This window comes from Micromys minutus, assembly GCF_963924665.1.
Source record: "Micromys minutus genome assembly, chromosome: 1".
NCBI lineage: Eukaryota > Metazoa > Chordata > Mammalia > Rodentia > Muridae > Micromys > Micromys minutus.
The window spans coordinates 127704913-127724800 of record NC_137969.1 but is presented as its reverse complement, the minus strand read 5'-3'; the positions used below and the strand labels follow the sequence as shown (position 1 = coordinate 127724800).

Sequence of the window (19888 nt, the reverse complement as noted above, 5' to 3'; positions counted from 1 at the left end):
CAGCTCGCCCTGGGCTCGAGCAGCGAGGGAGGGGGCGGGCGCGCAGGTCCCGCCTCCCTTGGCCGCGTGCACACACACGCCCACCGCAGCTAGGCTGGAGGAGCGCGGGCGAGTGTGAGCGCGGGCGAGTGTGAGCGCGAGTGTGCGCACGCCGCGGGAGCCACTCTGCCCTCTCCTCGCACCCTGCACAGGGCATCTTGAGAGGCTGGAAACGTGAACAGGCTTAAAGTATGGCATGTTGCGAAGATGGTTTCTGTCCAGAAGGTACCCGCGATCGCGCTGTGCTCCGGGGTCAGTCTCGCCCTCCTGCACTTCCTGTGCCTGGCGGCTTGGTGAGTTCTGAGAGGGGGTCAAAGCATGGGGTGGGGGTGCATGGGGAAGGTGGACAAGTGTCCACATCCAAAATACCCTTCTGGCCATTCTTCCTTTCCCAGAGAACCAGATCTTCCCGTCTTCAGTGCCATCTGGGCTGAAGCCAAGCTTTCCTTTAACCGAGTAGACTCAGAGACCCCTGGGAAGTCTGGTACAGGAAGCGCGGGTGATGGGCTACTTGCTGCCTGGGGGTGCCTGCTGCCTAGGGATGCTCTTTTCCTGACCATTTTGGTTCTCCACATCCCAACCCCCCCAACCCCCCTTTAGCTTAAGGCCAGCGACTCTTTCCCTAGAAGGTACCCCGTTTCCACCTGTTCTCAGCTCCATTCTTAAAATAGTCTTTCCCACCCCCTGTTTTTTTTTTTTTTTTTTTTTTTTTTTTTTGCGCTTGCAGTTTAAACGAATCTCCAGGACAGAATTCAAAGGACGAGAAATTGTGCCCGGAAAATTTTACCCGTATCCTGGACAGTTTGCTGGATGGTTATGACAACAGGCTGCGTCCTGGATTTGGGGGTACGGATTGTTTCAAAACATGCGAGTGTGCTCTGTCTGTCCGTCTCTGGTCTGCCTGTCTATTTGTGGAAATATCATTAGGTACGCCTCACGTGCAAAAAATGAAAACCAGTCATTCTCTAGAGCGCCTCCCCCCCCCCCCTTTCTCTCTTCCTCTCCTCAGTGAGACCTATGACAAGAAGACCGCCTCCACCGTACTTTCCTATCTCCCTGCCCCCTCAGGAGCTTGGCCTCCCCCACACTAATTACCTCTAGAGACCTGACTGCAGGATGGGGGAGGCTGGGAAGTCAAAAATGAACTCAGAGCTGCTGTCCCATGGCTGCTTGGCTTCTCTGAGACCGAGCACGGATTTTCCTTGAATCTGCACACTTTGCCCAGGTACACTGTTGCTCCAGCAGCAGCTAGCCCCAGGTCTCTTCCTCCCACGTGTCCCTGTCTCTGCCAAAGGTTCACCCTGTGTTCTACCTAGGACAGGAATCTGGGGCACAGCAATGAAGCTGGCTGCTCTGCTGGGGAGCCCAGTCCTTTCCAGCTATCTTCTTGCTTTCATTGAGGATCAGGTCTTTGGTCTTTCTCCTCCTCCTGGAAGGCTTCAGAAGTGATTAGCTTTATTTCCTCCTTCAGTCAATACCCATAAAAGGCGTAGTTAGAGAGACACACATTCACAGCACTTTGGTTCTCATACCAGGTTTCCTTTGCATATTCAACGGGTTTCTGTAGGGCAAGCTTGCTGCTAGACTCTGAATCCAGAAAGAACTCAACCTCAATCTAGCCAAGCAGTCTTGTTCATCAGAGAGACGTAACTGGCTAAGAAAGACACCACTTGGCTTGGTTCACTCTTCTGAATGCAAAGCCCTGCTCTTTCTTCTGTGATCCAGTTAAACCAGAGAGCCTCAGACTTAAAGTAACCCAAAGTCTAGAACTGATAGGAATTCTAACAATGACAACCATTGCTAATGTGATTGTTTAATTAGGTTCAACAAGATTGGCATTTTGTGTCCTTTACCCTTAACTCAGGACAGCTTCAAGAAAAAGCTGTTGCTGACCCCATTTGACCGGCTCGGAAAGTTAAACTTGAGTTTATGGACTTGAACTCCGGGTGGCATTTTGTACTTCCAGGACAAAGATAGTAGATTGACTGGATGTCCTACACTGGGTGGTGTAATGAGTAAAAGGTGAGCCTACAGCATGGGGGCAGGGCTCTGTGCCTCCAGCTGAGGCTGTGGAGGAGGGAAGGAGTGGGAGAACAGATAAAATAGGATCCCGGAGTGGGGAGCACATGGGCTATGAGTTAGAAGGAGTGTGGACTGAGAAAGGATCATGGGGTAAAGCAGACTTGGATAGACTGGGGCGAGGACAGGGCAGAGGAGGACATTAAAGGAGAAAGTTCCACGGGACACATAACACATTAGTTAAAGGCTGAAATCTGGTCTCCAGCATTCAAATCCATCAGTCCATTTCTTTGCATTTTTTTTTTTTGTGGGTGGGAGGAGTCTATAAAGTAGTGAGGTGATGTCTTTGGTGTCTGTGTATTGCCAGTGGTAAAGAAGGTTGGGAAAGATGGAAGTTTCTCCCGCTCTTGTTCCCGTTGTTTCTCCAGGTATAGTTTGCCCACACTACCTTTGCCTTCATGCATATCTGAAGAGAGACTTCATTAGAGAAATGAATCATTTGTCAAAGTATGAGCTCTCCTAAGTGACTAGAAAATTATCATTTTAGATCAAAAATAGTTTTGTGGAGAATGTTCCAGATCATGCGATACCACTTGAATCTGTAGAATGTCAGTAAAAGAGGCTTTATCTTCCCAGAAAGGTTTTTAAGCTCACATTTTAAATACAAAAGTAAGGAAAATATAACTCATGTACCTTAAATATTCATAAACGAAAGCACAATTTATAGCTGGTTCTAGATGTCTTTATTAGTAAGTGTTGAAAGTAAAAATATGCTCTCTTGGCTGTAAGACAACTTATTAAAAAAGCAAAGAAAGGGATCTGCTGTAGAGGAGCATTTTTACCATGTACTCTCTCCCATAACACTGGGTAGACCAGAATATGAGTGTTAGAGTCAGGTCAACTGTAATGTGCCTAAGTAGCTCAAGGCCATTATCATTTTACTGAATATTGCTGAGACATCATCCTTATTCATCTGGCCATCACTGTAAACCATCGTCATACTTTGAGTGTTAGCTGATAATTACTAATGAAGTTACCAGAAGAAACACCATCTAAGGGATATCCATGGTGAAAGCTGTCCTGATATGGGCCATTCTCTGTAAGCACATAGTGTCCCCATGTGACAGCAGGATAATTATCACCTGCAGGACATGGATTATCTGTTAACATGAAGGTTCTGTTGTAAACTATGGAAAATAAAATGAAACATTACTGTTCCTACATACATTTTTATATGCCAAACTTTTATCCTTTTTGTGACTTGACATTTAATACTTTGCCGAAAGTTTGGCATTTAAAAATAAGATAAAAACCATTCAGATTTTGACCACAGTACACTATAAATATGGATTCGCTTCCTGCTTCCTTTAATCCCATTTCTGCTCTTTGTGGGACATTTACTTTTTATCTGTTTATACAACTTAGCTGGGTTCAATTTCAAATAAAGCTAAAAGCAAAGATGTGAATTGTAACCGGGATGGTTTGTGACTACACAGTCGGCCAGGCAGAGGTTGAAATAGATTTGGAAACCAAATTATGTATTTTTAACTCAGCAGCACAGCTTGCTGTGGGGAGATAAAGGGAGCTGAAATGATTCTCTTCTCTTCATCCCTCCAGGAACTCCTCTCTCTGATCTTCACATTCGCCTGTTGGGGAGGCAAAGGGGAGAGGTGAACAGAGCAGGGACAGTGGAGAGAACCTTCTGAAGGGCACAAGTCTTTCAGCTTCTGATGAGTCAGTTCCTATCTTGCTGATATAGCTTGTTCCTGCTTAGAAGTGGCACCCACATTGACTTTGTCATAGAGGAACTAGAAAGTCGTCCTTTCTGTCTCTTGTCCACTTTGACCACAGTTGTATGGATTCATAAAATGAAGTAGCTGACCACAAGGAGATAGTTTAGGAATTCTGCCTTTCTCTAGTTTCTACTTCTCTAAGGCACCCGTAGAGCCTTGGGGAATCTAATCTCAAGAAATCAATACTAAAAATATAGGCGGTTGCTTTAGATGCTCTTCCATAACCTTACATTGATATGGAAACAAGACAGCCATTAATTTCACAAGGTTGCTCACTAGTATAGTAGTGTTTCTTATATCATGGTCATAAATAATAAGATTGTTTCAGAAACACCGAGATGCTCCAGACAGGCATTATCCCTCTGCTAGAAAAGAGGCTGAGAGAGCATCTATAAAATTGTCCATAATAGCTAAGGTTAATAATGTACAAAGTCATAGGTCACATCCCATCTTCCACCTTTAGTCAAGACGGCTGATGTGTATGTCCATTTTCAAGGCATTCTCACACAATACTGTGTACCAAGAGTCAGTTGTCCTGAACATAACTCTCCTTACTTGGTTAAGGTAAAATAAGCAATTATAACTTCCAAAAGAGAAAAATAATAGTATTTAAAATGGAGAAGAAAGCATAGAAACTTGTATTCATTTGGGTGAACTTGGTCTATTTCTCTGACACGAACTGAATTGTTCTTATGAAGGTTTCAGATGACCTGTGTCTGAATCTGAAAGTCCCTGTGTCATGTGCTAGCTTAATTAATTGAATGTCAAACCATGATTAATAATCATAAACCAAATGAATATTTCAAAGTAGAGGAACAGAAAGAGATAGTGACATTCTCAGAGTCGCCGATTGGCATATTTGTTCATTTGTTATACCAGTGGGCAGATACTGTATCAAGTAGAAGGAGTAATCTCAGGCCAATGTAGTAGCATCAAAAAAAAAAAAAAAAAGAATGTGGAAAAGGAATCTAATCTACATAGAGATGATGATCAAACAAATCTTTCAAATTAATAGTAAAGGGTGCCAGGAAGGAAAGGGTAAGAGAAAAGTTATCCCTGGGCAAGTAGACAACCATCAAAGCCAAAGCAACTCAACAAGCAGACAAACAAAACAAATGAAATATGAATAAATGGAAAATAGGTTGGTGTGATTATGAGAATGAATGATTTCTGAAGCCCTTCTTGTTCGAATGTAGGGCCAGGATTATTATGGTGTTAGATGGGAATTGCAAGCAGAAGCCACGTTAATAAAAGACCAATGGTGAATTTTATGAAGTACTCTGGATGATTTTCTTAGTAAACCTGTGATCCACTGGAGGTAAAGCATTAACTTCCCATGACCTACTCGTGAAAGGACCCGTCTAGGTGACAACTGAAGAAAGGTTTAGAAGCAGAGGAAACCACGCGACACATGAAAGCAGTGTTTGTGCTGCAGGGTTGTATTGTTATTGTTGTTCTTCATCGTTATGTAGATGATGAAGATGTAGGAAAGATGGACATAAATGGACAAAGATGAGATATTTTGGGGATTTTAATTCAACAAAATGATGACATATTTAATATGAATGATCAAGGGAAGTAAAAATAGCTCCATGATTTCTATTCTGAGAAACTGAGCAAGTGTGGTGTTTGAAGTTATAGGGGACAGTCCAGGTTTCCTCCCTGGCTCACTTGCTAGTAGAAGAGACAGAAAATTAAAACACAAAATGAACTAAGTAGTGTAAGTAGAGTCGGTGAATGGAAAACGTGGCAGGGGATGTGGGTTTAATTCTACAGTTAGGAAGTCTTTGTTGATAAAGTGGTACCTGAACCCTGGTCACAGAGGCATGAGAACATGGGGCACATTTCTGGTAAGCAAGGGCTCTTGGAACAATCCTGGGAAGCCTGAAAGTCAGAGCTGGTGCTGTGCACATAAAAGTTCTCAGGAAGAAAGGGTCATAACAAAGAAGAGGTCTGTAAAGCTCTGTAGGCAGGCATGTCAACTTTGTTTTTATTCTAAGTCATACTAGATTCAATTGGCTTGGCAGGATTATATCAGGGCCACATTCTGAATTTGTGAGGTTTGAAAAGGCTCATTAGGGAGGTTGTGTCAAGAACAGAAAGAAGAGGGAATGGATGGGAACTTTTTACAATCACTCAGGCACGGGATGGTTAACACTTGAACCAACCTAGTAGCAGAGTAAGATTACTAAGACTTGGTTGTCTTCCACCTGTTTTGTCTTTTAAGATGGAGAATGACAGTTATAATGCAGGATTTGTGAGAAATGGAAGAAATGAGACTGAGTAAAGTTTTGGCTTAAATAGCTAAAGGAATACCTTTAGGTGTTATAGTAGAAGCCCTTGCATGTGCATACAATAAAGTCATGGTTACTTAATTCCAAAGAGAATATCCTGCATGTGTGTCAACACACATGGTATTTGCTATCTTAAGACAAAAGAGGTTGCAAGAGATTAAAGATGATACAGAAATGCACAAATACTTATATTTGAGCTCTGATGGCTCCAGTGTTAAGAGGCACAGAACTAGAAGGGAGTCTGAGCAGAGAGAGGTATTCTATGATGTGTTAGTAGGAGAATAAGGCTTTAGGAGTGTAATTTAGGAGAAATGATAGTTGCTAACAAACAGACCAATAGAGACATTGGCTTAAAATGACCACTAGATTTCACGATTTGTATGAGGTAGATGACTTGGACAAAAGCAGTTTTGTGGCATAATGTGCATTGGTGAAGTATGTGTGTGTGTGTGTGTGTGTGTGTGTGAGAGAGAGAGAGAGAGAGAGAGAGAGAGAGAGAGAGAGAGAGAGAGAGAGAGAGACAGACAGAGAGAGACAGAGACAGAGAGAGACAGAGAGACAGAGAGACAGACAGAGACAGACACAGAGACACAGAGACAGACAGAGATCACTTGGGGACACAGGCATCTGTACTAATGAGTAGAGAAATGGTGTAGATAGAATCAACTGACCATTTTTGAAATAATCTTTTTTTATAGTTTATTTTTGGCAAAAGATATACATGCTGATTGTCACTTTGAGATTGTAGCCTAAGTATAGAACATTACATAGTGTGTTTCACGAACTAGAACTTTGTATTTAAAATGGGAGAGAAAGCATAGCTTTTAAAGTTGGTGAGAACAATGGAGTTGCTAGGGGAAAACTCATGGTTCCGAGAGAAATTTCAGTGAATCAGAATACAGCAGAGAGGGGGGAAGGGACAGGAAGGAAGATTTGGGGCAGTTTGTACTGATGTTTTTTCCCAGAAATATAAATGGGAGAAGGATATTTTTAAATAATATGGAAATAAATATTTGGAATACTTTGAAAGTATTTTTTAAGGTTAGAAATATAAATTGTATAACTGATAATGAAAAATGCTTACTGGAACAGAATGAAGGAGCATGTGGAAGAAAGATGACTTTACCCAAGTTTATAAGAAAACAAGCATTTTAATGCTATCAGATATAAAATTTTTTTGGAATACAAACATATTAATACTAATACATCTGGTATATCCTGAAATAAACTATGTCAAATATAGATCATAGGATATTGATCAATTGGTGCGGTTCTAGGTAAAGCTTCAGTGAGTCTTCAGATTGTATATAAAAACATTTTAGCTTATATTTATACATTGTTAAATAGTGTTGCTTTGTATTCTAGACATTTTGAATATATTTAAAGATGTCTTAGGTACATAATGTTTGTTTAATAATATATTTCTACTATAATCTATACGTAACTATAATCTATATGTAACTTGTTTTCATCCCTCCACTCATTGATTCATTAAATAAAGTAACCATACTCATTCAACAGCATCCAGCCCAAAGAGCAGACCCTAATATGAACTTTAGTTTGCTACCCATCTCCTCAAACCTCTCCTCATGTTTCTCCTCTTCCCCTCTCTATTTTCTCATTACTTTATTCCCAGCCTTTCTCTAATCGGTGTTTTAGGTTATCCTTATTTTTTTTTTTACAGTGTACTTAAAGCATGTGACTGTCTTTAATTAATTTGCTATACATAAGCTTTTGCCATGCCTTAGACCTAATGGTGCCTTGCTAAGATTCATTCTTTTTGGTTGCCTAGTGCTATTGATTCTTTCTTTGCTTGTTATGTGATGTGATGTTTGCATTGCATAAGAACTGTCTTATTCGTCTGCTCTGTTGGCAGTGAGGTTTTTTTTTTTTTTTTTTGCTTGTTTCCCAGATTGTATTGCTGTGAATATTCTGGCCCAAATTTCCTGCTGTAAATGTGCAAGAGTTTCTTTTGCGTGTATATCAAAGAGTGGATTATTCTGGCTCTTAGTGTAAGTGGGAGTTCAACTTGACGATACAATGCCAAACTGTTTCTCTATGGTGCATTTACAAAATTAATCTCTGTCTTACAATGAACATAAATTCTAGATCCACATATAATTTGGTACTGGGAGAAAAAGGTGGGGGGTTGAAAATGTTTGAAATAGCGTTATATTTTGAGATAATTTTAATATTTATTGTTTTCATCATGTTCAAATAACAACGAACATCTTTTAAAATCTTTATTGCATACAGGAATGTTTATTTTATAAATTTGCTTTAATGTTTTATTCGTACTGCATAGAGTCTTTTGCTTCTGTTATTGAAAATGTTTACTGCTTGCACCGTAAAGAATATTGTTAGAAGGGTGATAAAATATAGAAAGCACTGATTTTTAATGTCTTCTAAGAGCAAGGAATCTTCTAGAACCCTGAGCTATTTTTTGCTTTGTTGATGAAATCAATGGGTATCTGTTGTCTTTCTAATCTCCAGTAACTACCCTATTTTCATACCTTGTTAATGTGAAGAAAAAATTGGAAACATATTTATAATCTCTCTGCAAATTTTGTGTTGTTGCTGGTTTTTTTTCTGCCTAAGTTTATAAAGTTTCATTAGTTTGGGGTATCCCTTGAGCTTTGTAAGATGCTGGTATACTTGTGGTGTTGATGGCTGAAAAGTAGGAATGTTTTCTCAGGGGCATTGCTGGCAAGATAAAATGGAAAAGTAGGACTGACAAATCCTTATGATGTGACAGCAAATGTTACAGAATTATTGGAGATGAAATCAGGTGTTGATAGCTTTAACTAGGCCTCCCAGTGTTGAGTAAATTGTTGGAGATTATCTTATACTTTCTTAATCACCTCCCCAGCCAGTTAAATAGGACCATTTTCCTAAACCTAATATTAACAGTCTTGTCTGATTGACACTTGGTGAAGATCACTCTCTTTGCCTAACAGACATGCAGGGTCAACATGCCACCTCACCGAAAGATTTAAAAGGTATTTTAATATATCTCCTGTATAAATGAAGTAGGATTTTTGTGTGTGGGGGGGTTGGTGTCTTTGATGTTCTCCAAATACGTCTACAATCATAGGAAGAAATCTTTCTAATCTCAAATTGTGTAGTTTCTATGCACTTAAGCACTTTGCGAGGTTGCTTTGAACATCTTAACTAGTAGTATTAGAGGAAGCGTCTCTAAAAGTTATTCTTAATTACATAGCTAACATTATTCGATGACAACTGATTTAACAGAGACCTATAGCACTTCAAGTGGCAGATTATTTTTTTTGTGAGAATAGAAATATAAACCAGACAGTTTCTGCTTTAATTGGGAAATGTTTTTAGCTTATGCAGCGTCTAAGTCTTACTTTTTTTTTTTTTTTTTTTGCTCTGGAAGCATTGGAAAATTATTACTGATGATATTAGCAACATAAGTAAACAATTGTTCAGCACCTCATTTCTACATATTTGGGACTTGAAAGGGACTGAGATTTCATCTCAGTCATTAATGTTGAAAAGGCAGATTCTAAGGGTCTAAAGTAAAACACCAAAGGATCTCAAGAAGATTGAGAGACTATTTTGAATAAAGAGAATGTACAGATAGCCATCAGCCTCTGGGAAGCCAGTTTCTATACATATACAGTTCTCATAGTTATGATAGCAGTTTGGGAGGGTTGAATAACGATTAAAATATCAGATTAAAAAATCTAGATTTTTTTGTGGTGTAAAAATAGAGTTTAAATACATAATTATTTTTTTTTTTTGCTCTTTATATCTTGGTTAAGTAAAGCACCCTCTGTAAGCTACTGTACACAACACATGCCCTGTGATTTGTCCACATTCTATCCCCATTCTGGACTCTGGCCCTGATGACTTGAGTAGGTTAACGACCTCTTATATGGACCTTTTCCTGCTCTTTGCCTCCCTATAAATCATTTTCCACCCTGAGCCTATGTGTTTCTTTTAAAAACTATATAAATAATTTGATCATATATCTCCTTCTTACTTTGATGGTCTGCCAGTAGTTATGGGGTCCATGTCCTTACTGCAGTCTGCATTCATGTTAGAGTGAAACTGAACAGCAGACAAAAACCCCAGAGAGAGACAAGAAGGAAAATGACATCTTAGATGCTCATTTTTGCAGGACTTCCTTAAGAAAATATGACAGAGCAGTTAGCTAAAACTGCAGAGGCTCATTTCTTTACAAGCCTGAAGGCATCAGCAAGCTCGGTTTGTTTGTCTGGAGAAAGTGTCTTCTGTGTATCTGTGTTGCTTCTCACTTGGTGGGTTTCTATGTTCTCATCTCTCCTTTTTATAAAGCCACCAGTCGATCATATTGAATTGGGTGCCAAGACCTCCTTTTAATGCAATTACATTATTAGAGCACTGTCTCCAAAAGTAGTTGTTAGAAGTCACTGAGAGTTAGGACTCTGACATGTGAATGTGAGGGGAACATAACTTAAGTCCACAGAATTCTTGTTTTTCATCTCCAGACCATCCCTTGGCAGTCTGTAAGCCATATTGCTTGTGGTTTAAACAGTAGTCAGTGTAACATGTGTGATAAATGTGTTACTTAAAATATGCCAATTTTTAAAAAAGGGCTCAGGAGTAGGTAGTTGGCTCCATCTATGGCACCCTGGTTTTATTTCTTGGTGGCTTCGATTCCTTAGCAGTGTCCCACTCTGTTTTGTCCCGCTGGCCCCTTGTTTAGTCCTTGAAAACAGTAATACCTTTTTTTCTTTTTTTTGCTTGCTATTGCCCCAGCCCTTTCCAGCATATATATATATATATATATATATATGCTCCAGGACTTATCTGAAGTTCAACGTTCTGAAGCAGCAGTTCTGAACACAACCGTAAACTTACTTTCAATGTCTCTGCTTTTCCTCCATGTCTGGACTCCATCCTCCAGTAACTACGTCCTCATATCGTTTATTGCTTTGCCGCTTAATCTCTGACTCTCGCAGCTGCATGGTGTGTTCTTGAAACAAAGAACTCCTCTAGAATCTGGAAGGTAGCTGCTGCTCATGCAAAAATGTATTGAGTGCATGTCCTAAGATGTTTCTTTACTAGTCACATGCATTTTGAATCTCACTCTATCTCAAAGCACAGCATAATCAATTAACAAATGTCAGATAATGTCACACACAAAAACTAAGATTGTGATTCTGAATGGAGAACAGTATTTTGGAACTATTGCAAAGTAGTAGAAATTAGGGAGATAATGTATAATGTGTTTTCTTATCATGGGCTGATTACAGCCCCCAGATTAGCAGAAACTCACACAAGTGACAAGCTGATAATAAGGAAAATAAACTATTGTCCCTGTTCTTCTCCCGAAGGCTCCTGTCACACTCACTGTCTGCACATCTGTGAGGTCAGCGTTTCATAGGAAACTTTGTAAACACAGTATGGAAAACATCTGGAGTGGTTGTAAACAAAAGAAAACTGGACAGTTGCTTTTTATAAATTGCAAATTCTTAGGTCCAACCTTCTCCCTACCATGTCACCAGATCCAGGGTTTTGTCTAGCAATTTGTCCTTAACCATCTATCCAGGTGATTCTCAGGTGATGTTGGAGGAACAGTAAGTCAAATCTATCCCAGAAATAACTTTCACTTTACCAAAATTGGTAAAGCAGACATCTGTCAGGATATTGTCCATTTTTAATTGTTTGTGTGAGCTGGCCTCCCACGGCCCCCATTTTGCAAGGAAAGATTTTTGCCTTTTGATACCTTTGACATTGTTGCTAAAGAAATGACAGTGGTTCTGAGCCAATTTGAATGAAATTTCAGTCTTCTGTGGTTCAAAAGTTATAAATTCCTTGGTTCGTGAATTACCTGTTCGAGTTTAATGAGCTTATTTATCACCATTGGTGGTTGATTCCAGTTTCCCAATGAAAGAGAAGCTTAATTAATGTCTATGCTTTCTAAGGGGCTGCACTTTATATAATGTAAAAATAAAAGCATGCACCATGCTACATCTTGTTCTCATTATACTTCCAAAAGCTGTGTGTTTCTTAGGATATTTATTCCATAAATAATTTTCTCGTTCTCCCTAGATCTGCCTTTCTGCGGCCAAGCCCTCCATTTGTAGAGGGAAGGAATAGATTCAGTTTCATGAGGCTGACTTCAAACCTACAGCTTCATGGGCCAAAATTGTTCTTTGCCTTTTTCTTTTCATTATTCCAATTTCCCAACAGCGTTCAAGTGATATTCTACTTTAATTGCGGATGTTATAATATCTTGTTATCTAGCCAGGCAGCATTATCAACCATCATTTAAGGAAACAATGTTTGGGAGGTCAACAATTTACATATTTTTATTGGTGGTAAAAAGCTGAATTATCTGTAATAACTACTGTCACAATTTTAGCTAATATGTCTGATACTTGCTAAAATCTTTGCACTTGAAAATTGGACTAAATTTGTCCAACTGGAAAAAACCATGAGTTAGATTCCGAACTACAGATACTCCCAGATTGGAAGCATATTTTTAAATCCATAGAGTGATGGTATTCTTTTATTATGTGTGTCAGCAATATTGGCATCCTGACCTTTCCCTCTGGGCTAAACATTCACATACTTGCTCTCAGTGGAGATTTATTTAGTTAGTGGAGAATCAGTAGCATCTGAGGGAAACTGATATGAAATGTGCTTTGCTCCATTCCATACAAGTGAGCTGCTACACTCAGCATTCCGTGTGATTGCTGTAAAAACTCTGAGAGACAGGTGTGGGTGCTGCAATGGTGCCAGTGAGTAGCTTGCTGAAGATGGAGAAGCCTACAGGTGGTACAGCCCGCATGGTTATAACTGACAAAGGACCTTGTCTCAGATCCCACTCACCAGTGGATGATGCGCCTATTGTTAAAGGTGACATTAATCATTTTGGAAGTCATTTAGGAGGATCCTCAGCTCCCCAAAGACACACTGCTTTCAAATGCCACTTCTCAGCACAGTGTTGCTTCTCTTCACACCTGCACCCTGCTGTTTCTTCCTCTGAACAGCTCACTTCTTTTTAGAGGCCAATCAGATGATGGACTCTTAAAAAGAAAAAAAAATCACTAAGGCTAAAAAGCTTTTGTGTCTGTGCTGCCTGTCATAATAGTGCTCAGGGGTGATGTATCTTTGTAGATACATGTTCTTGGTAAGTAATGGGGTGTCTATTTGCCTTTTATGCAAACACTGTTTTTCTTTCTCTTTTTCTTTTGGATTGATTTGGTTGCATTTTAAACTAAACTTTACACTTTTTATTTTATATAAAAACAGATTCGTTGTCTCAATGGAAAGTCAAAATGCATGCAAAAACATGACATTTCTTATTTGTATTCACTTTTTAATTATCTAATCCTCCAAGGCTGTAATGTTGGTAATTATTTTTTCACACCTATTTACTTCATACTTACTAGGTCCTGTTACAGAAGTGAAAACTGATATATATGTCACCAGCTTTGGACCCGTGTCTGATGTGGAAATGGTAGGTATTTGCGGTTTGAAGAAAAATAAGCCAGAAAAGAGGCAATTAATATTTATTGTCAACCACACAAAGCCAATGCTTGGTTAGAAGTCTATAAAGAGCAAGATTTCCCATCTGCATTGCAAAGCTATAAGTTCGAGCATCTATTGAGTTGGAATCTTTCTCAGTAGAGAGAGCCTTTCCTTGACCTGTTTTCACAGCCAGTTAATGGAAGTTAACGTGGAGGAGACACTGAGAGGTCACCAGTAGTTTAGATGAGAATTAGTTGTGTGCACAATAGTATACTTCTAACTGCCCTGATATCGTCCTCACTGGCCCAGTTGATCTCTTCCTACACTCTGCTTCTATTTCTCTCTCGTTTAAAGAAGTCAAAAGGGCCAGTGATGGTCGGGAAGACTTCTTCCCTTTAGTTGTGCTTACATTGAATACACTTAATAAGTAATGATGAGTCTGCTTTATATTTTTTCTTTACTTTAGGACTCATTTTTTTCCTCTTTGAATTGTTTTTCAACAACTTTATTTTAAAAGAACAAAGATAAATGTACAGATTTTAAAGGCATTTTTGCATAAAACTGTATGAATATGTTTTTGTCAGTACTTGATTTTTTAAAGGTTTTAAAGTATTACTTGAAAGCTTACAAGTTATAATGAGCATAAAGTAGATATAAAACAAAAAGTAACATGGAACTAGTCAAAGTTCTCTTGGTGTGTAAAGATTAAACACAATGATTTTTCAATATCAAGGATTGCCACAAGACTGCATCCTTAGCTCTTGCATTATGAATGATTTAAGGCCTAGGTTTACCCCACTCTAAGAGGATGCTATACACTTTTTTCTAAGACGGGCTAAGGGTTTCAAATTTTGGCCTTCCTTCTTTTTGAGCTTCATATACTCTGTGAGTTGTTTCTTGGGTATTCAGAGCTTTCTGGGGCTAGTATCCAATTATCAGTAACTGCATATCATGTTTGTTCTTTTGTGACTGGGTACTTCACCCAGGATGATATTCTCTAGTTCCAACCATTTGCCTAGGAATTACGTCAAGTCATTGTTTCTAGTAGCTGAGTAGTACTCTATTGTGTAAATATACCAACCACACTTTTTGTATCTATTCCTCTACTGAAGGATATCTGGTACTTTCCAGCTTCTGGCTATTACAAATAGGGCTGCTATGAACATGGTGGAGCATGTGTCCTTGTTATATGTTGGAGTATCTTTGGGGTATATGCCCAGAAGTGGAATAGCTGGGTCTTCGGGTAGTTCTATGTCGAATTTTCTGAGGAACAGACTGATTTCCAGAGTAACTATTGGACTCCTAATGGGTTGAAACCATGGGTTCTTTGGATAACTTTTAATATACTCATGAAAAAAACTTTATCCTTTAAAAAGAAAATTGGCTTCATCTTAAAGAAATACCTGTAATTTTATGAACAATTATATAATGGGACTTGTTACATGTTAAGTGGTTTTCCTCTCTGATATAATGTAATGCACAGCCATAATTATCTGGTGTTGGCAGTTTTGATTTAGTTGCAGTAATTAGTCCTTGGTTACTAATATATATGATGACTTTCTTCTTATTAATGCAGAAGAAGCTGAAGGGACGAGATGTATGCTACAGAGTATAGTTGCTGTGAATCTATTGTTTTATCTCTGCTTCTGGTAGTTTCTTCTGGTGCATTTTTCATATAACTATGTGTAGTCACCTGTGACTTCACTGTGTCTCACACTAATTCCCCTAGGAATACACAATGGATGTGTTCTTCAGACAGACATGGATTGACAAAAGACTAAAATATGATGGCCCCATTGAAATCTTGAGGTTGAACAATATGATGGTCACCAAGGTTTGGACTCCTGATACCTTCTTCAGGAATGGAAAGAAATCTGTCTCACATAATATGACCGCTCCAAATAAGCTCTTCAGAATTATGAGAAATGGCACAATTTTATACACAATGAGGTAACAGACTTTTCTTTTTATTCTTCACCCCAATACTCTCTTCCTTCCTGTACTCTTCTTCCATTCCTCCTTGCTTTCAATCTCTTTGTTTTAGCAATATGTAATATTAGTTTTAAAAAAGGTTGACTTTACTTCCTTGCATTTTTTTTCATAACAGGCTCACCATAAGTGCGGAGTGTCCCATGAGACTGGTGGACTTTCCTATGGATGGACATGCCTGCCCATTGAAATTTGGGAGCTGTAAGTTATCGTCAAAGGGTTGTTCACATGCCGGATTGTACTGTTTATTCTTATGTTTATGCGTCTGTGCAATGTCAACTATCCAGCATTGAACTCCTCTGTTCGAGAAGTTGTACAAAGCTGGAGTTTTAGGAAACTAATAAAGTAACAAACTAAGTTACTTTTTTAAAAACAGGCAGCTGTGGAAGACTGGGAATAACTAATAAGTGTGTGGACACATTTAAAACTTAGGGATACAGGGACAGTTGGTCAGGTACATGGCACAGGTAGTTTGCTGTGAAGGGGTATGATTTAATAGTTTCTACAGCAAATATAATCATTTAAAGAACGCTTGGGAAAGGGTAGGTAGTGTTAGTGACTTAGTAACTGGGCTCTCATAAATCTCTAGTTGAGGTGTGAAATGAATTCGGTGGTTGATATACCTTTGACTATGCTAAGGAGTGTGACTCCATCTTGATGCTGAACCGGGATGATTTAGAAAGTTCTTACAAAGAGATGCAGCCTCATTGACAGATTATTTTTAGTAAGAGTGGCCTAAAGAGGTCTCCGAATAGAGCATGGGAGAGCTAGTGCCTGCTGTCATGTGATCAAAGCTTGCAGTGGGTCAGGCACAAAAGGAGCAAATGTGGAATGGCTGTGCTTGGAACCCTTAGTAGAGATGGGGGCACCAGGGGGACATAAGTGGGTAGTAAAGAAGAAGCAGCTTCTTTTCCTCAAGCTCCTTTCTCTGAGATAACAACACAGTGCGATTGCTCTTGTGAGGTCAGCTTTCAACATCCGAGTCAATCAGATCCTACCAAAAATAGATGGCAGTCTTACTACTGCTCCAGACTTCCTTCCACTGATTGGGAAACCAGTGTTCTTGCTCGTTGCTCGACTTAATGAGGATCGGCAGTCATCACTCTTTTTATAACCCTAGTAATCACCACACTCAGTGGTGCAAACTTGAGGCTGGAGAAAGTCGTTTGCTCTCTGACCAGTCATTTAATGAGACAAATGAGAAACAGAAAAAAACATAGAGTGATTTTCCTGGGGTCAGAAAGTCTTCTCTCCAGACCTCTCTAATTCTCACTGAAGCATGCTCTTCCAAAGACTACAGCAAAGCTGCTGCTCTCTGGCTTTGAATATGATTAAGGAACCACAGGTTGGAAAGGATTTTGGTTTTCTAGACTAAGAATTTAAAGGGAGGTATGCCATACCAGAAAGTGATGTTTTTTTCGGAGTAAGTTAATTCTTAACTTTTTTGGAAAGAGAAAAATCTTTATTAAATTAAGCCTAAAATAAAAGGAATATGAAAGACAATGCAAGAAAAAGGTTATTCTGTCAACATGGTGCATTTGATAGATGATTCCCAATGCAAAAAAAAAATCATAAATAAGAATACAGTCTGCAAAAGTTTAAATCTGTAAAACTGAATACACTTTCAGAGATAAATGCTGATATGATGCTATGTGGTGCTGGATGATAACTCAAGGCTCATAGTTTGTTTGTCAAGGTCATCTGTAAGGAAAACCTCTGTGGGTACAGATTCCTTTTGTAGAATTAAACAAGTTCACAGAGGACCTTCTACGTTCCAGCCATTTTAAGGATGCTTGTAGAGGAGGATGACACCTAATTTGTTCTGGTTCTTTTGAACTTATTTGTGCATGAACGAAGCCATCTCTTCTGGGTAGAGTGGTATGCAAACAGCTGTTCTCCCTTTGCACTGAACAGGGAATAACAGAAAATGTACTGGAATTGCCACTGGGGAGGGTTCTTTGAAGATAGCAGGGAAAGTGCCTTAATTGCAGGATTCAGATGGTACTGGAACTGGTTGTGTAACTCTGCACCCTGGAGAGCTTTGCAGCCAGCATAGTCTGAACTCTGCAGAATGCTTTTCAAATGGCCTCAGCACTGGCCAGAAGCAGAGTCTAGAAGAGGTGAGCCCTGGAGAGCACTCTCACAAGGAACTTTGTTTTGGTTCTGTTTGTGTTACTGGAGGCAGCATTATCCATTTCTAGAAGACAGAACTGTATGGTGTGAAAGAAGTCAGGTCTTCTCAAGTACAGACAGATAAGACTTGAAAGACACAGGAGTCTGGCTACAGTTTAGGGGATTTGCTCAGTCTGCTTTTCAAACTATCTGCCTTATTGGAATAAAAACAGGACCAGATGCACCGATACAAAAGTAGCTTTACAGTTGTTTAAGGTTTTGTCACCTCATCAGCCATAAAAACAACACACCCTGTAATTTGATTAAGATCTGCAGTTTCCTAAATTACAAACATGATTGAAAAAATCCTGATGAGCATTGTTTTCCAGTTGTTTATTGTTTGAGCATTTATGACACTGTTATTTTTTATTATATGCAAGGGAGGAGTCCTGACGGTCAGCATACTCTCTGCTCTTATTTAGATGCATATCCCAAGAGTGAGATGATCTACACCTGGACCAAAGGCCCTGAGAAGTCAGTGGAGGTGCCCAAAGAGTCGTCAAGCCTAGTTCAGTATGACCTCATTGGGCAGACTGTATCAAGTGAGACAATCAAATCCATTACAGGTGAGATTGCATGCACATATGCATGTGTGTGTTTGTGTGTGTGTGTGTTCATACTTATGTGTGCATCCATGTGTATGGGGACATGTCTGTGCATAGGAAAAGAAGACTCAAAGAGAGTTATTACACAGGGTCCACCCATGTCCTAATTTGGTCTTCTACTTCTTTGGAGCTTGCTGAGAAAAGTAGACAGACAGGTTACTGAGCCAGAGTATCTAATCTCTGCTTCCCCAGTCGGGTATTACAAGCCTCTTGCCTCCTCAGGCTGTTTTTTTTTTTTAAATGGTTTCAACTTAGATATTTATGTTTTTATGGCAATAACTCCTTGTTCTCCCGTCTCTCTCCCTGTGAGATTCTTAATGGCAAAAGTCAATGGGCTACTTGGAATCAGCAATAGAGTTTTATACTATCGCTTTCATTGAAATATTCAGTGTTTTCCAGAAATAGAGCTGATATATTTATAATCTTACTTCAGTTTAAAATAAACTCTGAGTTGGTGAGACAGGAAGAATGAATAGATTATTCTTACTTAGAAACAAAAGCCAATTATTAAATATATTAAGACTATTTTCAACAAAATATGAGCAAACAAGTTGAGCTTAGATTTGGTGGTGCTTTTCAACAACTGTTTTAATACTGCCCGATTTTATGGTGCCGTTTTTGCTCAAAGTAAAAGCAAAACCAAAAGAATACTTGCGAATTATATTTAGAGTATATATTAAAATCGTCAAACAAGTGGGTTGGAGACTAGAGTGTTGATTTTTGAATTTTGAAATACGAATAGACTGAACCTTAAGATTTAGCTTCTCATCTAATGATAAAATTGGCTACTTGCACCTTCTTCCAAAATGATGTTCCTTCCATGCACAATATTTCCAGGAAAAAAATTAATGGTAATTATCTTAATGTACTTAAAATGTGGTACGAAAATATCACAAATTTGGTATTCATATAAAGAACAGCAGTTTGTTTCTTAAGTCTAGGATCTGGAAACATCAAAGTTAGGGTGCCAGAGGACTCAGAATTGCTGAGAGCTTTTTTTCCTGTTACACAGAAGAGTCCTTTCTCACGTAGTCCTTACATGGTTTGATTAAAATGGTGATGCTGTCCTTGAGTTCTTTACCCTCCTACCCTAACTGCCTATGAAAGACTAGTTCCTACTGGAAGAACATTGAAGAATAGGTTTGAATAGTGATTCCCTACCTTTCTTTTGTTAACAGAATGTCAATATATAGTCCAGGTTATCTTGAAACTTACTAGGTAGCAGAGGCTAGCCTTAAACTGGAGTTTCTTTATCTTCAGCCTGTGGAGTGCTGGAATTCCAGGTGTGCCTTTGTGCCAGACAGAGTATGATCTTTTAAACCAATATTTAGAGAATGGGGGTGTTTAAAATGTATTCATCAGTTATCATCTTACTGGGATCACTTCTAATCCCTCCCTTGTATTAAATTCTGATGGAAATGGTAGCCATGGAAATGGTACCAAGGCCGTCTCAATTTTCCTACTGGGAGATATGTAAATATAATGCATTTAA

General features: G+C 39.1%; 1 protein-coding gene across 6 annotated transcripts in view; it reads left to right on the top strand.

The window, feature by feature from the left end:
* Positions 1 to 235: 235 nt before the first annotated feature.
* The window catches only part of GABRA4 (gamma-aminobutyric acid type A receptor subunit alpha4), a gene marked incomplete at both ends in the record, with an annotated part of 75737 nt that continues 56084 nt past the window's right edge, over positions 236 to 19888 (top strand). For 2 of the 6 annotated variants that reach the window (XM_080918121.1, XM_080918119.1), the window contains 6 exons: positions 236 to 264; positions 767 to 885; positions 13552 to 13619; positions 15360 to 15580; positions 15738 to 15820; positions 18214 to 18357. In XM_080918121.1, the coding sequence (XP_080774247.1) occupies positions 236 to 264; positions 767 to 885; positions 13552 to 13619; positions 15360 to 15580; positions 15738 to 15820; positions 18214 to 18357 (664 nt within the window). Of the gene's footprint in view, positions 333 to 766; positions 967 to 13551; positions 13620 to 15359; positions 15581 to 15737; positions 15821 to 18213; positions 18358 to 19888 lie in introns of those variants that run through there. The other 4 variants (XM_080918118.1, XM_080918117.1, XM_080918120.1 and 1 more) reach the window with 4 other exon arrangements.